The 14,284-nt window shown below is 57.4% G+C and overlaps 1 protein-coding gene across 1 annotated transcript in view; it reads right to left on the bottom strand.

Annotated features, from left to right (window-relative positions):
* The window catches only part of TIAM2 (TIAM Rac1 associated GEF 2), a 113,679-nt gene that overhangs the window by 89,554 nt on the left and 9,841 nt on the right, over window positions 1-14,284 (bottom strand). The window contains exons 3-5 of the mRNA XM_055135070.1: window positions 9,133-9,547; window positions 3,912-4,084; window positions 2,323-2,547 (exon numbers count right to left, since the gene is read on the bottom strand). Coding sequence (XP_054991045.1) covers window positions 2,323-2,547; window positions 3,912-4,084; window positions 9,133-9,547 — 813 coding nt within the window. The remainder of the gene's footprint in view (window positions 1-2,322; window positions 2,548-3,911; window positions 4,085-9,132; window positions 9,548-14,284) is intronic.

Raw genomic sequence — 14,284 nt, 5'->3', positions numbered from 1 at the left:
ACATGGAAGAAGGGAGGAAAAAACCCACGTCACTCCGAGGAGCTTTCTGTTATCTCTCAGATAAAAGAAAACATGAGAACAGCCCACTTAAGGGGAGAGAGACCATCTCCAAGCGCTGACATGAAAGCAATGTAAAGCCTCTCCTCCCTGATAACAGAGCTCAGGGAATGGGGGGGGTGCTTGGGGGGCTGGGACGGGAGGGAAACAGGGAACCCTGGTGGCGGAAAATGCACAACAGGCAAAGGGCTGGGTGTTGGGACACTGCAGGACTGAAACTCATGCCCGCGTTTGCCACTGTGTACTGGTGAGGGGCCGAGTGGCAGAACACTGCATGACTGAAACCCAAGCACCAACAACTCTGTAACTGTATATCTCATGGCGATTCAATGGGAAAAAAAAAAGCAGCATTTGAAAAGTGAAAAGAAAGAAAAAGAAACCGACATGGTTTTTAAAAGAAGGCGTTTGGATCTAAAGAGACAGCCAACCCATTCCATTGATTCTAAACCTCGAGTCTAATAAACCTATATTTATTATAATTATTAAAAAAAAATAAAGCTGTGGACTGGGGAGGAAGGGGAGGTCGGGGCGAAGGACAGAAGCTAAACATAGCGAGTGAGTCAGTGACAGCAGGCAGGGGTGCCCGCGCCCGGCCGCGCCCCGCACTTCTGGGAAAGGGTGGCTGCCCCAGGCCACGTGACTGGGTCCTGCTCTCGGGCCCCGGCCAGGACAAGCTGCGTTCACTCGGGGAGGACACGGAGGAAGTCCCCGGGGCCCCACCCCCAAGGAGGACCCCGAGGTCTGGCGGACCTGAGGAGGCACCAGGCTGGCGAGCCACCCAGACAGCCCTGGCCGCGGCATTCACGCTGCGTGACTCGTATGTGAGTGCTCACACACTTGGTTGAGACACAGTGCGGTGGGGGGGGAGGAGGTCCCAGGGTCCTGGCTGCGGTATTTGTAAATCTTTATTGCAAGTTGTGGGGCTTCCCAGGAGTCACATGTTTTGGTGTCTCATGTGTGTGTGTGTGTGTGTGTGTGTGTGTGTGTGTGTGTGTGTGTGTGTGTGTGTGGTGCTTGCACATACCTGACTGTGGAGTGATTATAAAGACCTCTGACAGCAGAGCTGTCAGGACCCTGTGGTGCACACGTGAGGCCCTGGGGGTTTGAACTCATGACCATATGCTTGTACAGCAGGCGGTCTAGGTCCCTGCACTATTCTGCTGGGACGAATTTTCCTCTCAGAGGCAAACCACTCCCTGGTCTGACAGAACTGGCAGCTTCTGGGGTCCTGGGGATGAGAAAAGACACACCTACTTCTCCCTCTCACACCTGTATTTTAAGGGCCTGAAAAAGAAGTAAAACCAAAACTGCCAGGGTGCCGCATCATTTTATCCTGCTTGGTTGCTCCCCTGCTGTCCCCTGGCATGGAATGCCTTTCCTCACTCCTCTCCTGATAACTCATTTCACCAAAAAACAACTTAGCACCACCTCCTGCAGGAAGTCTGCCAGGACTGCCAAGGAGGATAACCTTGCATAGTACCAGCTCGGAATTCATTCGAACATGTTGACTGATGCCCGAAGCTCAATTGCCAGTGCTCCTGCAGGGCCAACTGCACCCTGAGGGCTCGCCCCTCCCACCGAGCCTCCCCTCTGCCCCTCCAGCCACTTCCCACAGGAAGCCTGTGGGGTCAGCTTGTCCAGGGCTCCGGACTGGAATGAGGAGCAGACAGGAGGGGCCAGAGCGACAGCCCAGAGGGGAGGGCACTTGCCTTGCACACGGCCGACCTGGGTTTAATTCCCAGCATCCCCCAGGCCCCCCAAGCACCACCGGGAGTAATTCCTGAGCACAGAGCCAGGAGCACCCCCTGAGCATCTCCAGGTGTGACCCCAAACCCAAACGAAAAGTGAATACAACAGGACGCCCAGCCCAAAGCCCCAACTCCTTAGAAAGCGACTCCCCAGGCCACGAGCAGGTATGCAGGTGACTCTGCCTCCCGCCCCCATCAAAGTCTAACCGAATCGGGCGCGAGCAACGCCCAGCGGGCAAGGTGCCTGCCTTACACACCACAGACCCAGCATCGCCTAAGGCCCCCCTGAGCACTGAGCCCAGAGCAAGCCCGGAGCACTTCTGGGTGTGCCCTAAAGCCCCCCAAATAAAAGAAACAAAAGCAAGACAACAGTTTGCTTCAGACACACAGGAACTCCCTCCCCCGGCCCCTGGCCAGGGCCCCCTGCCTGAGCACTGTTTGGGAGTAACCTCGCAACAGACGCGCAGCTTCCTAGGCCCCACGCACAACGGAGGGGCTTGGGCTGGGGGGCACGCACCTGGTTCTCGATGGCCTTCCTGTTGCGGGGGTCGCTGACCACGGCCAGCTGCAGCCCGGCCATCTTGCGCATCTTGCTGTCCATGTCGATCTTCTGGGCCAGGCTCCGGGCCTGGCTCCGCAGCAGCCGCACCGTGTCCTCCTTGCCCTGCCTCTTGGCCAGCAGCGACGCGCACGCCGAGTGCAGGGCCGTCACCCAGTTCTCCAGGTCCGTCTGGCTGGTGGCCTGGTGCAGGGCGGGGGGCACAGGGAGAAGCCGAGTGAGGTCCCCACGTCCCTCTCGTGGGCGTGGCAACGCCCCTAAGACCCGCTGACGCCGACCCCACACCCGGGCCCGCAGCACCAGCCCCCAGGAGGGGGTCTGGGTGGGTGGAAAAGACCCTGCAGCCCCCAGCACCCAGGGGAGCCCTAGGAGACAAAGCCCCAAGCCCCGTGGAGGAGAAACTATGGGGCCTCACGTGCTCATTCGGGGCGGGAGACAGTACAGCAAGCAGGTCAGACATGTGCTTAGGGCACGGCTGACCGAGCGGGATCAGGTTCGATCCCCGGCATCCCCTACGGTCCCCCGAGCATCACCAGGAATCGTCCCCGAGTGCAGAGCCAGGGGTGAGACCCGAGCACCCAGGCGTGGCTCCCAGACCAAAAGTAAGTAAATATATATATATATATATATATATATATATATATATATATATATATATATATATATTTTAAATGCAAAGGTAGACACCGGAACACGAATGCCACCAGTGGTAAGGACACAGCTCGAGTGAAATGCGGGCAGGAGAGCGTGAGGTCTCACACACACACACACACACACACACACACACACACACACGCACACACGTGGACTCAAGGGCACCATGTTCCTGCACGAGAGGGGGTTTCTCTTAGACATGGGACAGGAGGGGCCGGAGAGAGAGTACAGTGGTTAGGGTACTTGTCTCGCATGCGGCTGGCCCTAGCTCAGCTCCGAGCATCCCTGTAGGGTCCCCGGAGCCGACCAGGGATGACCCCTGAGTTCAGAGCCAGGAGGCAGCCCCGAATGCATCTGGGCGTGGCCCGAAGGGCCTACACAACAAAAAACCCAGCCCTCCTGTCAAATCTTTCCGGCTCCGTCACTGACTCCGGCTGGAGAGCTGGAAGCGGGGTGAAGGTGCCTCCTGAGGGGGGGCGGGGGAGTATGGGTCCCCGAGCACTGCAGGGAAGGAGTCCTAAGCACAGAGCCAGGAAGTGCCCCTGAGCACTGCCAGGTGGGGTCCCATCGCCCCACTCCCTAAGCACCAAACACAAAGACTGCGCTTGGTGGGGGCGGGGTCTCCCACCTCAGACCAGGGGCTCCCAGGAGCCACTTCTGGGCAGGATTCCTGAAGCTTCTCTCTGCGCCCTGGGGACCACCCACAGACAGCAGCCAGTGTTTGAGGGCCCTTGCGGGTGAGCGGATGCGGTGACCCCAGGTGGCTGGTGGTGGGCTTAGCCCCCCTCCCCGTCCCACAGACTGTCCCCGGGCGGGTCCAGCTGTGCCCGTGGACAGGCACCCGGCCGCAGCTCCCCTCACCCCCCGCCCCCCCTGCTGGGAGCACGCAGGACCTGGAACAGGTAGACGTCGCCGAAGGCATTGCTGAGGCAGAACACGTGCTCCTTCTTGGGGTGCTCGGGCACCGCCTGCACGATGCTGTCCTCAGCGAGCAGTGCACACCGCGGGGCACTGGCCTGGTCCGTGCAGTTCTTGCCGTAGGTCTCGTAGAAGAGCAGGGTGCAGCCTGGGGGGAAGCAGAGTCTCAGCGTCCTATGGTGGGATGGACCCGGTGGGGGTTCCGGAGGGGTGAGGGGGACGAGAACTGGTCCTTTATTTTATTCGTTTGGTTTTTTTTTTTTTTTGCCTTTTGGGTCACACCTGGTGTTGCACAGGGGTTACTCCTGGCTCTGCACTCAGGAATTACCCCTGGCAGTGCTCAGGGGACCATATGGGATGCTGGGAATCGAACCCGGGTCAGCCGCGTGCAAGGCAAACGCCCTACCCGCTGTGCTATTGCTCCAGCCCCGAGAACTGGTCCTTTAAACCTCACTACAGGGGGTGGGGCACTTGCCTTGTATGAGAGGGACTCCAATCCCAGCACCTCGAGGGGCCACCAGGAGTAAGCCCTGAGCACTGCCCGGTACGGCCTCAGAACCAAAACAAAGAAAGAGTACACCTTGCATAGTAGAGATGAATACCAGGAGGACTGCTCTGTGGCTTGGAAGCTGGCCTCACATGCGGGGGTGGGGGGGGGGGGAAGGCAGCTCAGCTAGAGAAGGGAACACCTAGTACGGGGTGCTGGGAGGGCCCGCTCGGGAGGGGAGATGCGGGCCGAAAGTAGGCTATAGGCCGGATGATGGCCACCCAATATCTCTATTGCAAACCACAACACCCATGAGGAGAGAGAGGAAAAGGGAATTCCCTGCCACAGAGGTGGGGTGGGGGGGATGGGGGGATGGGGTGGGGGTGGTGGGAGGGACACCGGGATCACTGGTGGTGGAGAATGGGCACTGGTGGTGGGATGGGTACTCGATCATTGTATGACTGAAACGTAAGCACAAAAGTTTGTAAGTCTGTAACTGTACCTCACATGACTCATAAAAAAATAAAATTCACTGTCACTATCACTATCATCCCCTTGCTCATCGATTTTCTCAAGTAGGGAACAGTAACATCCCCTGCACACAGCTCACCTCTGCACACAGCTAACCCTCTGCACAGAGCTCACCCCCTGCACACAGCACAGCCTCTGCACACAGCTCACCTATGCACACAGCTCACCTGTGCACACAGTTCACCTCTGCACAAAGCTCACTCCCTGCACACAGCTCACCTCTGCACACAGCTAACCCTCTGCACAGAATTCACCCTCTGCACAGAGCCTACTCTCTGCACACAGCTTACCCTTTGCACACAACTTACCCTCTGCACAGAGCTCACCCCCTGCACACAGCACAGCCTCTGCACACAGCTCACCCCCTGCATACAGCACAGCCTCTGCACACAACTCACCCTCTGCACACAACTCACCCTTCACACACAGCACAGCCTCTGCACACAGCTCACTCTGTGCACACAGCTCACCCCCGGCACACAACACAGCCTCTGCACACAACTCACCCTCTGCACACAACTCACCTTTCACACACGCAGCACAGCCTCTGCACACAGCTCACCCCCTGCACACAGCACAGCCTCTGCACACAACTCACCCTCTGCACACAACTCACCCTTCACACACAGCACAGCTTCTGCACACAACTCACCCTTCATACACAGCACAGCTTCTGCACACAGCTCACCCTCTGCACACAGCACAGCCTCTGCACACAACTCACCCTCTGTACACAACTCACCCTTCACACACAGCACAGCCTCTGCACACAGCTCACCCTCTGCACACAGCTCACTTCTGCACACAGCTCACTCTGCACACAGCTTACCCTCTGCACACAGCTCACCTCTGCACACAGCTTACCCTCTGCACACAGCTCACCTCTGCACACAGCTCACCTCTGCACACAGCTTACCCTCTGCATACAGGTCACCTCTGCACACAGCTTACCCTCTGCATACAGCACAGCCTCTGCACACAGCTCACCTCTGCACACAGCTCACCTCCTGCACACAGCTTACCCTCTGCATACAGCACAGCCTCTGCACACAGCTTACCCTCTGCACACAGCTCACCTCTGCACACAGCTCACCTCTGCACACAGCTCACCTCCTGCACACAGCTTACCCTCTGCACACAGCTCACCCTCTGTACCCTCAGGCTTGGGGGTGCCCGCCGTCCCCAGCACAGTCGCTCTCCCCTGCGCCCCGCCGTGGACCTTCCTCCTTCCATCTGTCTGGGAGACGTGTGCCCATGCCCTGCAGCCAGCCTCCAGTGCAGAAGGCCACAGAGCCCCAACATTACAAGTGGGTCTCTCCGCCATGCAAGTTAAACTGACACACCAAGAGTCTCAGAGGAGGAGTGTAGAATGGCACGGGGGAAAGCTTACACGGGGGTGGATAAAACCAACATCTTCATCACACGGCTCTCCCGGGCCCAAAGGAAAGGCAGGAATGCGCCTGACTGTTTGCACACACAGAGCGGCCTTTCTCCGGGGCTCCAGGCATGCTTTACGCCAGCACAGGGGCGTGGGCATGGCAGGGTGGGCACTGAGGGGGCTCCAGGCGTGCTTTACGCCAGCATAGGGCATGGGCATGGCAGGGTGGGCACTGAGGGGGACCAGGAAGCCCCAGCAGGCCCTTGCCCAGGGGCTATGAGGGCCCGAGGGAGGGTTCAGGGGGGCATACAGGTCCCCGAAGTGGGACCTCCCGGCCTTTGCGTGTGACCCCAACCCCAACCCCCCAACACACACACACACACACACACACACACACACACATTGCTCTGAGGGACAATTACAAGGACCCGCCACCCTCCTGGGCATCGCCAGTGCCCTGAGATAAGGGCCACCCTCTGTCTCTGACCCCCGCCTGCAGGAGCAGGGGCGGGGGCGGGCATGCTCAATGTGCTGGACACTGACCGGAGAGGCCGCACAGTGGGCCGGGCGCTGGCCTGGCCGCAGCTGCCCAGGTTTCCTCCCCACCTGGTCCCTGAGCATCGTCAGGAGTGAACCCCCGTGTGCCCACGCCAAAATCAGCAGCACTAACCTCGCACCCCTGTGGGAGCACTGCCTCCGGCCCGAGGCCATCCCACCCCCCAGAGGTCACCACAGCCAGAGCCCTGGGCCAGGCACCCGCCACGCCTCAGCGCCCCGCTGGGCCGGGCCCACAGGCGCCTGTGCACTGACCCCCAGCTGCCCCCTCTGCATTCTGCACAGACGAGCCCTGGAGGGTTTCAAGGTCCTCACAGGGAGGGAGCACTTGATGCGAGCACTCAAACTGGGAGGTAGGTCACTCCGCACCCAGCAGTGCTCGGGCGCTACTCCTTCCACAGTGCTCCAAGTAGTTCCCGGAGGGGCTCTGGGAAGCCAGCCCAGGGCTCCCACATACAGCTCTGTGCCCCAGACCTCACCCGAGGGACCCAGAGCTCAGAGTCCCCCTGAGCTGAGGCCCAAAAAGAAAAGCAAATGAACAGAAAGAACATCATCAGTCCCAGGAAGGAATCCAATAGCCCTAGGAGGGGGGCGAGGGAACGTCCAGCAGGTGCTCGAACCTTGCCTCAGGCGCCCCTTTCCCTCTCCCCCACTTAGAGGGAGGAATCTCCTGCACTGTGGTCTCATGGCCCAAGGGGAGAGTGGGGCCTCGGGCGGGACCAGTGCAGAGGAGGAGGGGAGGAGGGGGAGAAGGAGAGGGGAGGAGGGGGAAGGGGGAAGAGGGGAGGGGGAGAAGGAGAGGGAAGGAGGGGGAAGGGGGAAGAGGGGAGGGGAGAAGGAGAGGGGAGGAGGAGGAAGGGGGAAGGGAGAGGGGAGGGAGGGGGAGGGAGGAGGAAGGAGGGGGAAGAAAGAGGAGGAGGAAAGGGGAGGAGGGGGAGAAGGGTGGAGGTAGGAGGGGGAGGGGCAAGCAGGGGGAGGGAGGAGAGGGGAGGAAGGGAGAGGGACAGTCTAGTAGCAGAGGTGCACAGCCTCTCTCTAGCCCTGGCTCTGCCGTGTGTGGGCCCCGCCCAGCAGTGCTGGGGTTCCCGAGGGAGCCGGGGTTTCTCTCTTGGGGGGCTGCCACCTCATCACGCCAGAAATCCCCAGGAAGGGGGCTGCAAGCCCCTCCCAGGCGGCTCCCCTGGCTCACAGGGCTGCCACTCGGCAGGGGATTTAGTTAATCACCAAATCCTTCACACTCGAGGGGTCCGGGGTCCGGGGTCCGGGGCACCCCAGCCCACAGCCTGCAGAAGCGGTGCTGGGTTTGGGGGTCTCCGGGGCTGCACCCCTCCCTCTGTGCCATCTCCGGATCCGATCAGACCGCCAAGCCCCACCCCACCCCACCCCACGGACATCCCAAGGAACCACATTCTTCCCTGCCTCAGCCCCGACACATCACGGGGGGCTCCAAACACCCAGAGCCGCAAGGAGGAGGGTGTGGGTGGGCCCGGGAGCACGTAGGCCTTCCACAGCATGGGCTGGGCTGGGGGCACCTCCAGGGAGGCTGAGAGGTCGGGCACCCTGGGGGGCAGCTTCTGCAGACGCCCCGCACGCATCAGGCTGCACATGGCCCCCGCCATGAGGCCCCTCTGCGGGCTACCCCACGGGGGCGGGGGGCACTTCCTGCGGTGCATACACTACGACCAAGGACCTCACTGTCCTCCCGGCACCCTGGGGTGGGCCTCCCTCCTGCCCCCCAGCCCCACCAGTGCTGCCCTTCCCTGCCAGTGCTGGTGAGAAACGCTGACCCTCCTGACACACACAGTTACTGTTTCCTTTACATCTAGAGGGGAGCGGGGGGAGGCACTTGTGGGTGCTGGTGACAATCGGATGCACCGAGGTCACTGAGGTGGAAGGACACACACTGGGCTGTCCCGAGCAGGCAGAGAATGCCCTGGGAACTGGGCACGGGCGGGGGGCAGGAAGCAAGGGGTCTGCCTGGCTAGCTGGGGGTCGCAACCGGGGAATCCCTCTGCAGAGCAAGGAGGGGTGTTCAGGGAGTCCCTCGGGCTCACCTTCCATGGCGCCCGACCCGGAGGGACCCAGCAGGGACATGAGTGAGCCAACCCCCCGCACACAGGCCCGAGACCCCGGGCCGGCCGGCCACAGGACACTCGCCTGCTGGCGCTAGCGGGAAGGAATCCCCAGCCAAGGGGGCTCAAGGGGGGTGGGGGGAGAAGAGGGTCCCAGGGGCGGGGGCACTCACCCTTCAGTGTCACCCAGTACTGCTTCCACTTCCTGCGCGTCACCAGCTCCAGCTTCCGCTCCTTCTGCAGGGTGACGAGGGGCTTGAAGAAGAGCCAGCCGGCCTTGCGCACCACCCCCTGCTCCTTCTCGAAGAGCAGGTCCAGCTGCTCCAGGGAGCTCACGGACTCGCTGCTGGACTCGGCGGTGCCCGACGACGTGTCCCCGTGCTCCGTGTGCGTGCGGCTCATCTCCAGCTCGCGCATGAAGTTCTCGTAGATGTTCTGGCGGAGGGCGTCGCCGCCCAGGGCCAGCGCCGACTCGCTCCGCTGGGGCAGGGCGTGCGCCGAGTCCCCCGCCGAGGGCCCCAGCGGCTCCACGTTCAGGCCGTCGGAGCGGCTGTCAAAGTACTCGCTGCCCTCCTTGGACCTCGGCTCCTGCGGCGACAAGGCAGACCCCCGGCCCGTGAGAGGGTCCCGACGTCCAGCCCCCGTCCCCTCCCGCCAACGCTGCCCTGCTGCAGAGCCCAGGGCTGGGCACACAGAGTAGCTCTATCCTCGCCTTCTCTGCACCAGGAGGAAAGCAGACGCCAGGCTGCACGACTCCGCGGGGCATAGCCAGGATGTGAACATGTAGGGCCAACACCGCCAACATGCAGATGGCATGGCTCGCTCTCCCGAAAGGGAGCAGTGACGCCCTCCACAGCCATGCCACCAGACCCCGCGCCAGGCTGTTTCACCCGGGGCGCCCCAGAGGGGGAGCGGGTGAGAGCCCCCCCCACCATCCCAAGGGACCCAGCCCTGGCAGCCAAAAAACTCCAGAACCCAATCTCGGCCACACTCACGGCTGTTCCCCACACACTCGGGCCGAGCCTCACGCACGAGTGAACCTATTTCTGGACCATGTGGCTGCATTTACTGTCTCGTGACACATTGTAAGACACTCCCTACCCATTCTCCAAGAGTAACAGCACATTTGATGGGGTTCAAATAGCAGGCAATCATTCACAGAGGGAAAAAATATATATATATTTTCAGATATACATATGAAAGTTCATATCACTCAACCTTTAACAACATGTTTGTGATATCCTAAAGAAGGTCTTAATGGCCCCTGCCAAAATAGAACAATCTCCACACTGTTTCCTCTATGGATACTTTTTTGTAGCATTTTCAGTGGTTCTTCATAACAGACAATACAAAATGTATTATTTTGGTTGTGCTTTGGGACAGGAATTGGGGCTTGAGATGGAAACATCCCAAATATGGTGATGGGAAGGTGTCATGGTGGTGGGATTGGTGTTTGAATATTAAAAGTAATCAAATATTGTGAACTACCTTATAAAATAAATTTTTTTTAATAAAATAAAAATGTAGGGCCAGGAGCCAGAGAGAAAGTACAGTGGGTATGGTGTGTGCCGGGCACACGGCCAACTGGGTTTAATTTCCAGAATCCAGTATATGGTTCCCTGAGCCCGGCCAAGAGTGATCCTTGAGGGTAGAGGCAGGATCTGGCCCTGAGTAAGCACAGCAGGGTGTGGCCCCCAAACAAACAAACCAAAAAATGTAGGGCCAGAAAGATGGTTCAATGGGCTGTGCCAGGAAGCCCAGATTCAACCCCCAGCACCGCCTGGTCCCCTGAGCACCACCAGGAGTGACACCTGAGGCTTTACACCAGACTGGATGGGGTATACCGAGAAAGCAACCAATCTCGACTAACAGAACACAAACAACACGGAAGGCGTAACCTGTAACATCTCAGTAATCTCTTGTACAGGGTCTTGTACAACATCCCAGTCGACCAAAAGCTTACATTCGGTAGACTGGGGACACCTGTAAGGGGGATTAGAGGCTGCCCCAAAAGCCTCCATCCCTCTCGGAGAGCCTGGCAAACCACCAAGAGTATCCCACCCACATGGCAGAGCCTGGCAAGTACCCATGGCATACTCTATATGCCAAAAACAGTAACAACGACAGTCCACATTCCCCTGACCCTGAAAGAGCCCCCAGTATGCCATCAGGCTATAATAGCATGCGACAGGGACGAATGGAGACGTTACTGGTGCCTGCTCAAGCAAATTGATGAACAACGGGATGACAGAGATATAGTGATACAGTGATGGGGGCAGGCTTAAAAGAAGGTTGGAGACAACGGTGGGGAGAAGGTGTCATGGGGGTGGGGGTGGGGCTGGAACAGGGAATGCCTGTAACAAATCACCACGAACAACTTGGTAAACCACGGCGTTTAGATAAAGTGTAAGGGGGAAATCAGAAAAAATTAATCAAATGGCAAAAAAAAAAATGCCTGAGGCTATGAATAGCCTACAAGTTCCTGAGGTCTGGCCCCAAAATGAACGAATGGATGAAGGAATACGTGAAACAGAGACAAAATAATAATAATAATAATTCAAGCCAGATAACACCGCCCATCCTCCAGAGAGCCCTCTGCTGAGCGTGAGGAATTTCCTAAGGACACGGCAGACGCGGCTCATGCAGGTCTTGAGCGTTTCTCTGTCAACTGTTGAGTCCGCGTCAGCACCGTCGGGAAGAGAGCTCGTGCTGGCGGGCCGGGAGGCAGCCCGGGGCTGAGGTACCCGGCCTGTACGAGGCTGGGCGCCGTGCGACCCCCTAGCATGCCGGGAAGCCCCTCAGCAGCACCAGGTGTGGCCAGAGCATCGCCCCTCACCCCCACGTGACTGCCATCTTTCCCTCCCAGAGGACTTCATGGCAAAACTGGAAAACGGCAAGTCCCTGGGTCGTTCAGGTGAGGACACAGGAAATCACACAGAAACTTCCGCTATTCACAATCTCTTCCTCCCACCCCCCACCAAATCCAGCTCCCTCCACCCCTGCCCTCACACACACACACACATACACACACACCCCGTCCCAGCCCAGACCGGGAATCCTGAACCTCTAACTCCCCCACTTCAGGGGCTAACAACCACACACTGGGGAGTAGGGTCCTTACTCAGGCACAAAAGGGGGCAGCAAATAACTGCAGCCTTTTCAATTTTGTTTTGTTTTTTGTTTTGGGGGGGGCCGGTCACGGCTGGCACTGCTCAGGGATTACTCCTAGAAGTGCTCAGCAGACAATATGGGATGTCAGGGATGAAACCTGGGTCGGCCACGTGCAAGGCGAGTGCCCTCCCCACTGTATCCCCTCTTGTTTCGATACCCGACACGTTCCACTGCCATTTGGAAATGCCTTTCGGAAAGGGAATGCACTCTATGTCCATTCATGCTGCGGTGACGTGAATACCTTTTTGCTTGTCTGGGGCCAGGCCCTGTCCATACTAGGGAACCATATGGGGTGCTGGGGGTTGACTCTGGTGAGGTGCATGCCAGGCGGGCACTACCTCTCGGCCCCCTGAAAGCCTTTTGTCTTCTAAGCCCTGGAACACGCCGACGCATGATTCTTCCATATTTATTCCAACACAAAATCAATCAGACACAGGCAATTCTAAATCAAATTGACACCAAAGTGATACTCCGTTTCCCCCAACAGTTAATCCAGGCCCTGGGTACCGGAGCAGCCCGTGTGTGGGGCTGGAAACAAAGTTTCTAACGTCATTCACTAACAAGGACGTCAGCAGAGCTCGCAGCTAACTGCAGGGGCTGAAGTCCCGAGCAAGAGCGAGCTGACACTTACTGCTCCAGAAACACCAGCTTCGCCAACAGACAGCTCGGACGAAGGGGCTGCAGGGAAGCCGACCCCTTGCCCGCTCTCTGCACACAAACAAGGGGGAACTGGGTCAAGAACCACTGACTCCAGGCCTCGCTTTGAAACTTCTATTTGTGTGGACGGGGTTGTTAGAAATAGTCTCAGGGGTGGAGACAGTGCAGTGGGTAGGGCATTTGCCTTTCATGTGGCCAATCCGGGTTCAATTCCCAGCACCCCAGATGGTTCCCGACACTGCCAGGAATGATCCCTGAACTCTGCCAGGTATGTTCCCCCCCCTGCCCCCGCCAAAAAAAAAAAAAGAAAAAAAATCAAGTATCAGTGACTTTTCTCTCTTCTACAGGAAAACCATCAACTGGAGTACTTCCAGAGACCCAGCAGTTATAAACAACTCAGCCCCACACATAGCTACACCAAATAAAAATATTATTTTCCACTTCTGTTTACATGGTGTCCACAGTCATCTTTATTTATATACTGATGCTTAGGCAAGAGCAGGGCAAAATCCCCACTGTGATGACTCACTTTGACAGGAAACTTTCGAAATAGTTTAAGATTTTTTTTTAATTGTCACTTTGTTGCTCTTCAAAAAAAAAAAACACTGAGGTGATGAAGAAATACTTCTCATTTAGCTGGTATTAACAGTATTCCAGTACTGAGTCAGATTCTCTGACTCATGGTCCCCAAACAGTGCCTCAGACACCCAGTGGGCTATCTCCAAGGCAGCCAAGCACCAGCATTAAATGTGATCAAGAAACACTCTGGCATGGCCCTCCGTAAGAGGGAGAATCAGACTAATTCTAACAGGAGTGAGATGCCAACTACAGCTGCGCCAGATAACCTGACTCTCTGAGAAATGGGCAAAGGAAATATGCTGTCATATTTGCATTCTTACATGCAGACATGAACCTCCCAGTCAGGAGGAAATTCCTGAAGTTTTCTATCTAGTGCCCTAAACTGTCAATGACTAAGCTAGCGTGGATACATGCATGCAAGGATGGATGGATACTGACGGATGGGTGAATGGATACATGCATGGATGGATGGATAAATAGATACCTGCATGGACAGATGGATGAATAGATGCATGCATGGATAGATGGATGAGTGGATGGATACATGCATAGGTAGATGGATGGATGAATAGATACCTGCATGGATAGATGGATGGATAAATAGATACCCTCATGGATGGATGGATGAATAGTACCTACATGGATGGATGGATGAATAGACATCTGCATGGATGGGTGGATGGATACATGTATAGATAGATGGATGCATGAATAGATACCTGCATGGATGGGTGAATGGATAATGCATGGAGAGATAGATGGATGGATGAATAGATACCTGCATGGATGGATGGATGGATACCTGCATGGATGGGGATGGATGGGTGGATGAATGGATACATGCATGGCTAGATGGGTGGATGAATAGATGCCTGTATGGATAGATGAGTGAATGGATACATGCATGGATGGATGGGT

This window comes from Sorex araneus, chromosome 4, assembly GCF_027595985.1.
Source record: "Sorex araneus isolate mSorAra2 chromosome 4, mSorAra2.pri, whole genome shotgun sequence".
NCBI classification, from domain to species: Eukaryota; Metazoa; Chordata; class Mammalia; order Eulipotyphla; family Soricidae; genus Sorex; species Sorex araneus.
This window is presented reverse-complemented; position numbering and strand designations above follow the sequence as displayed.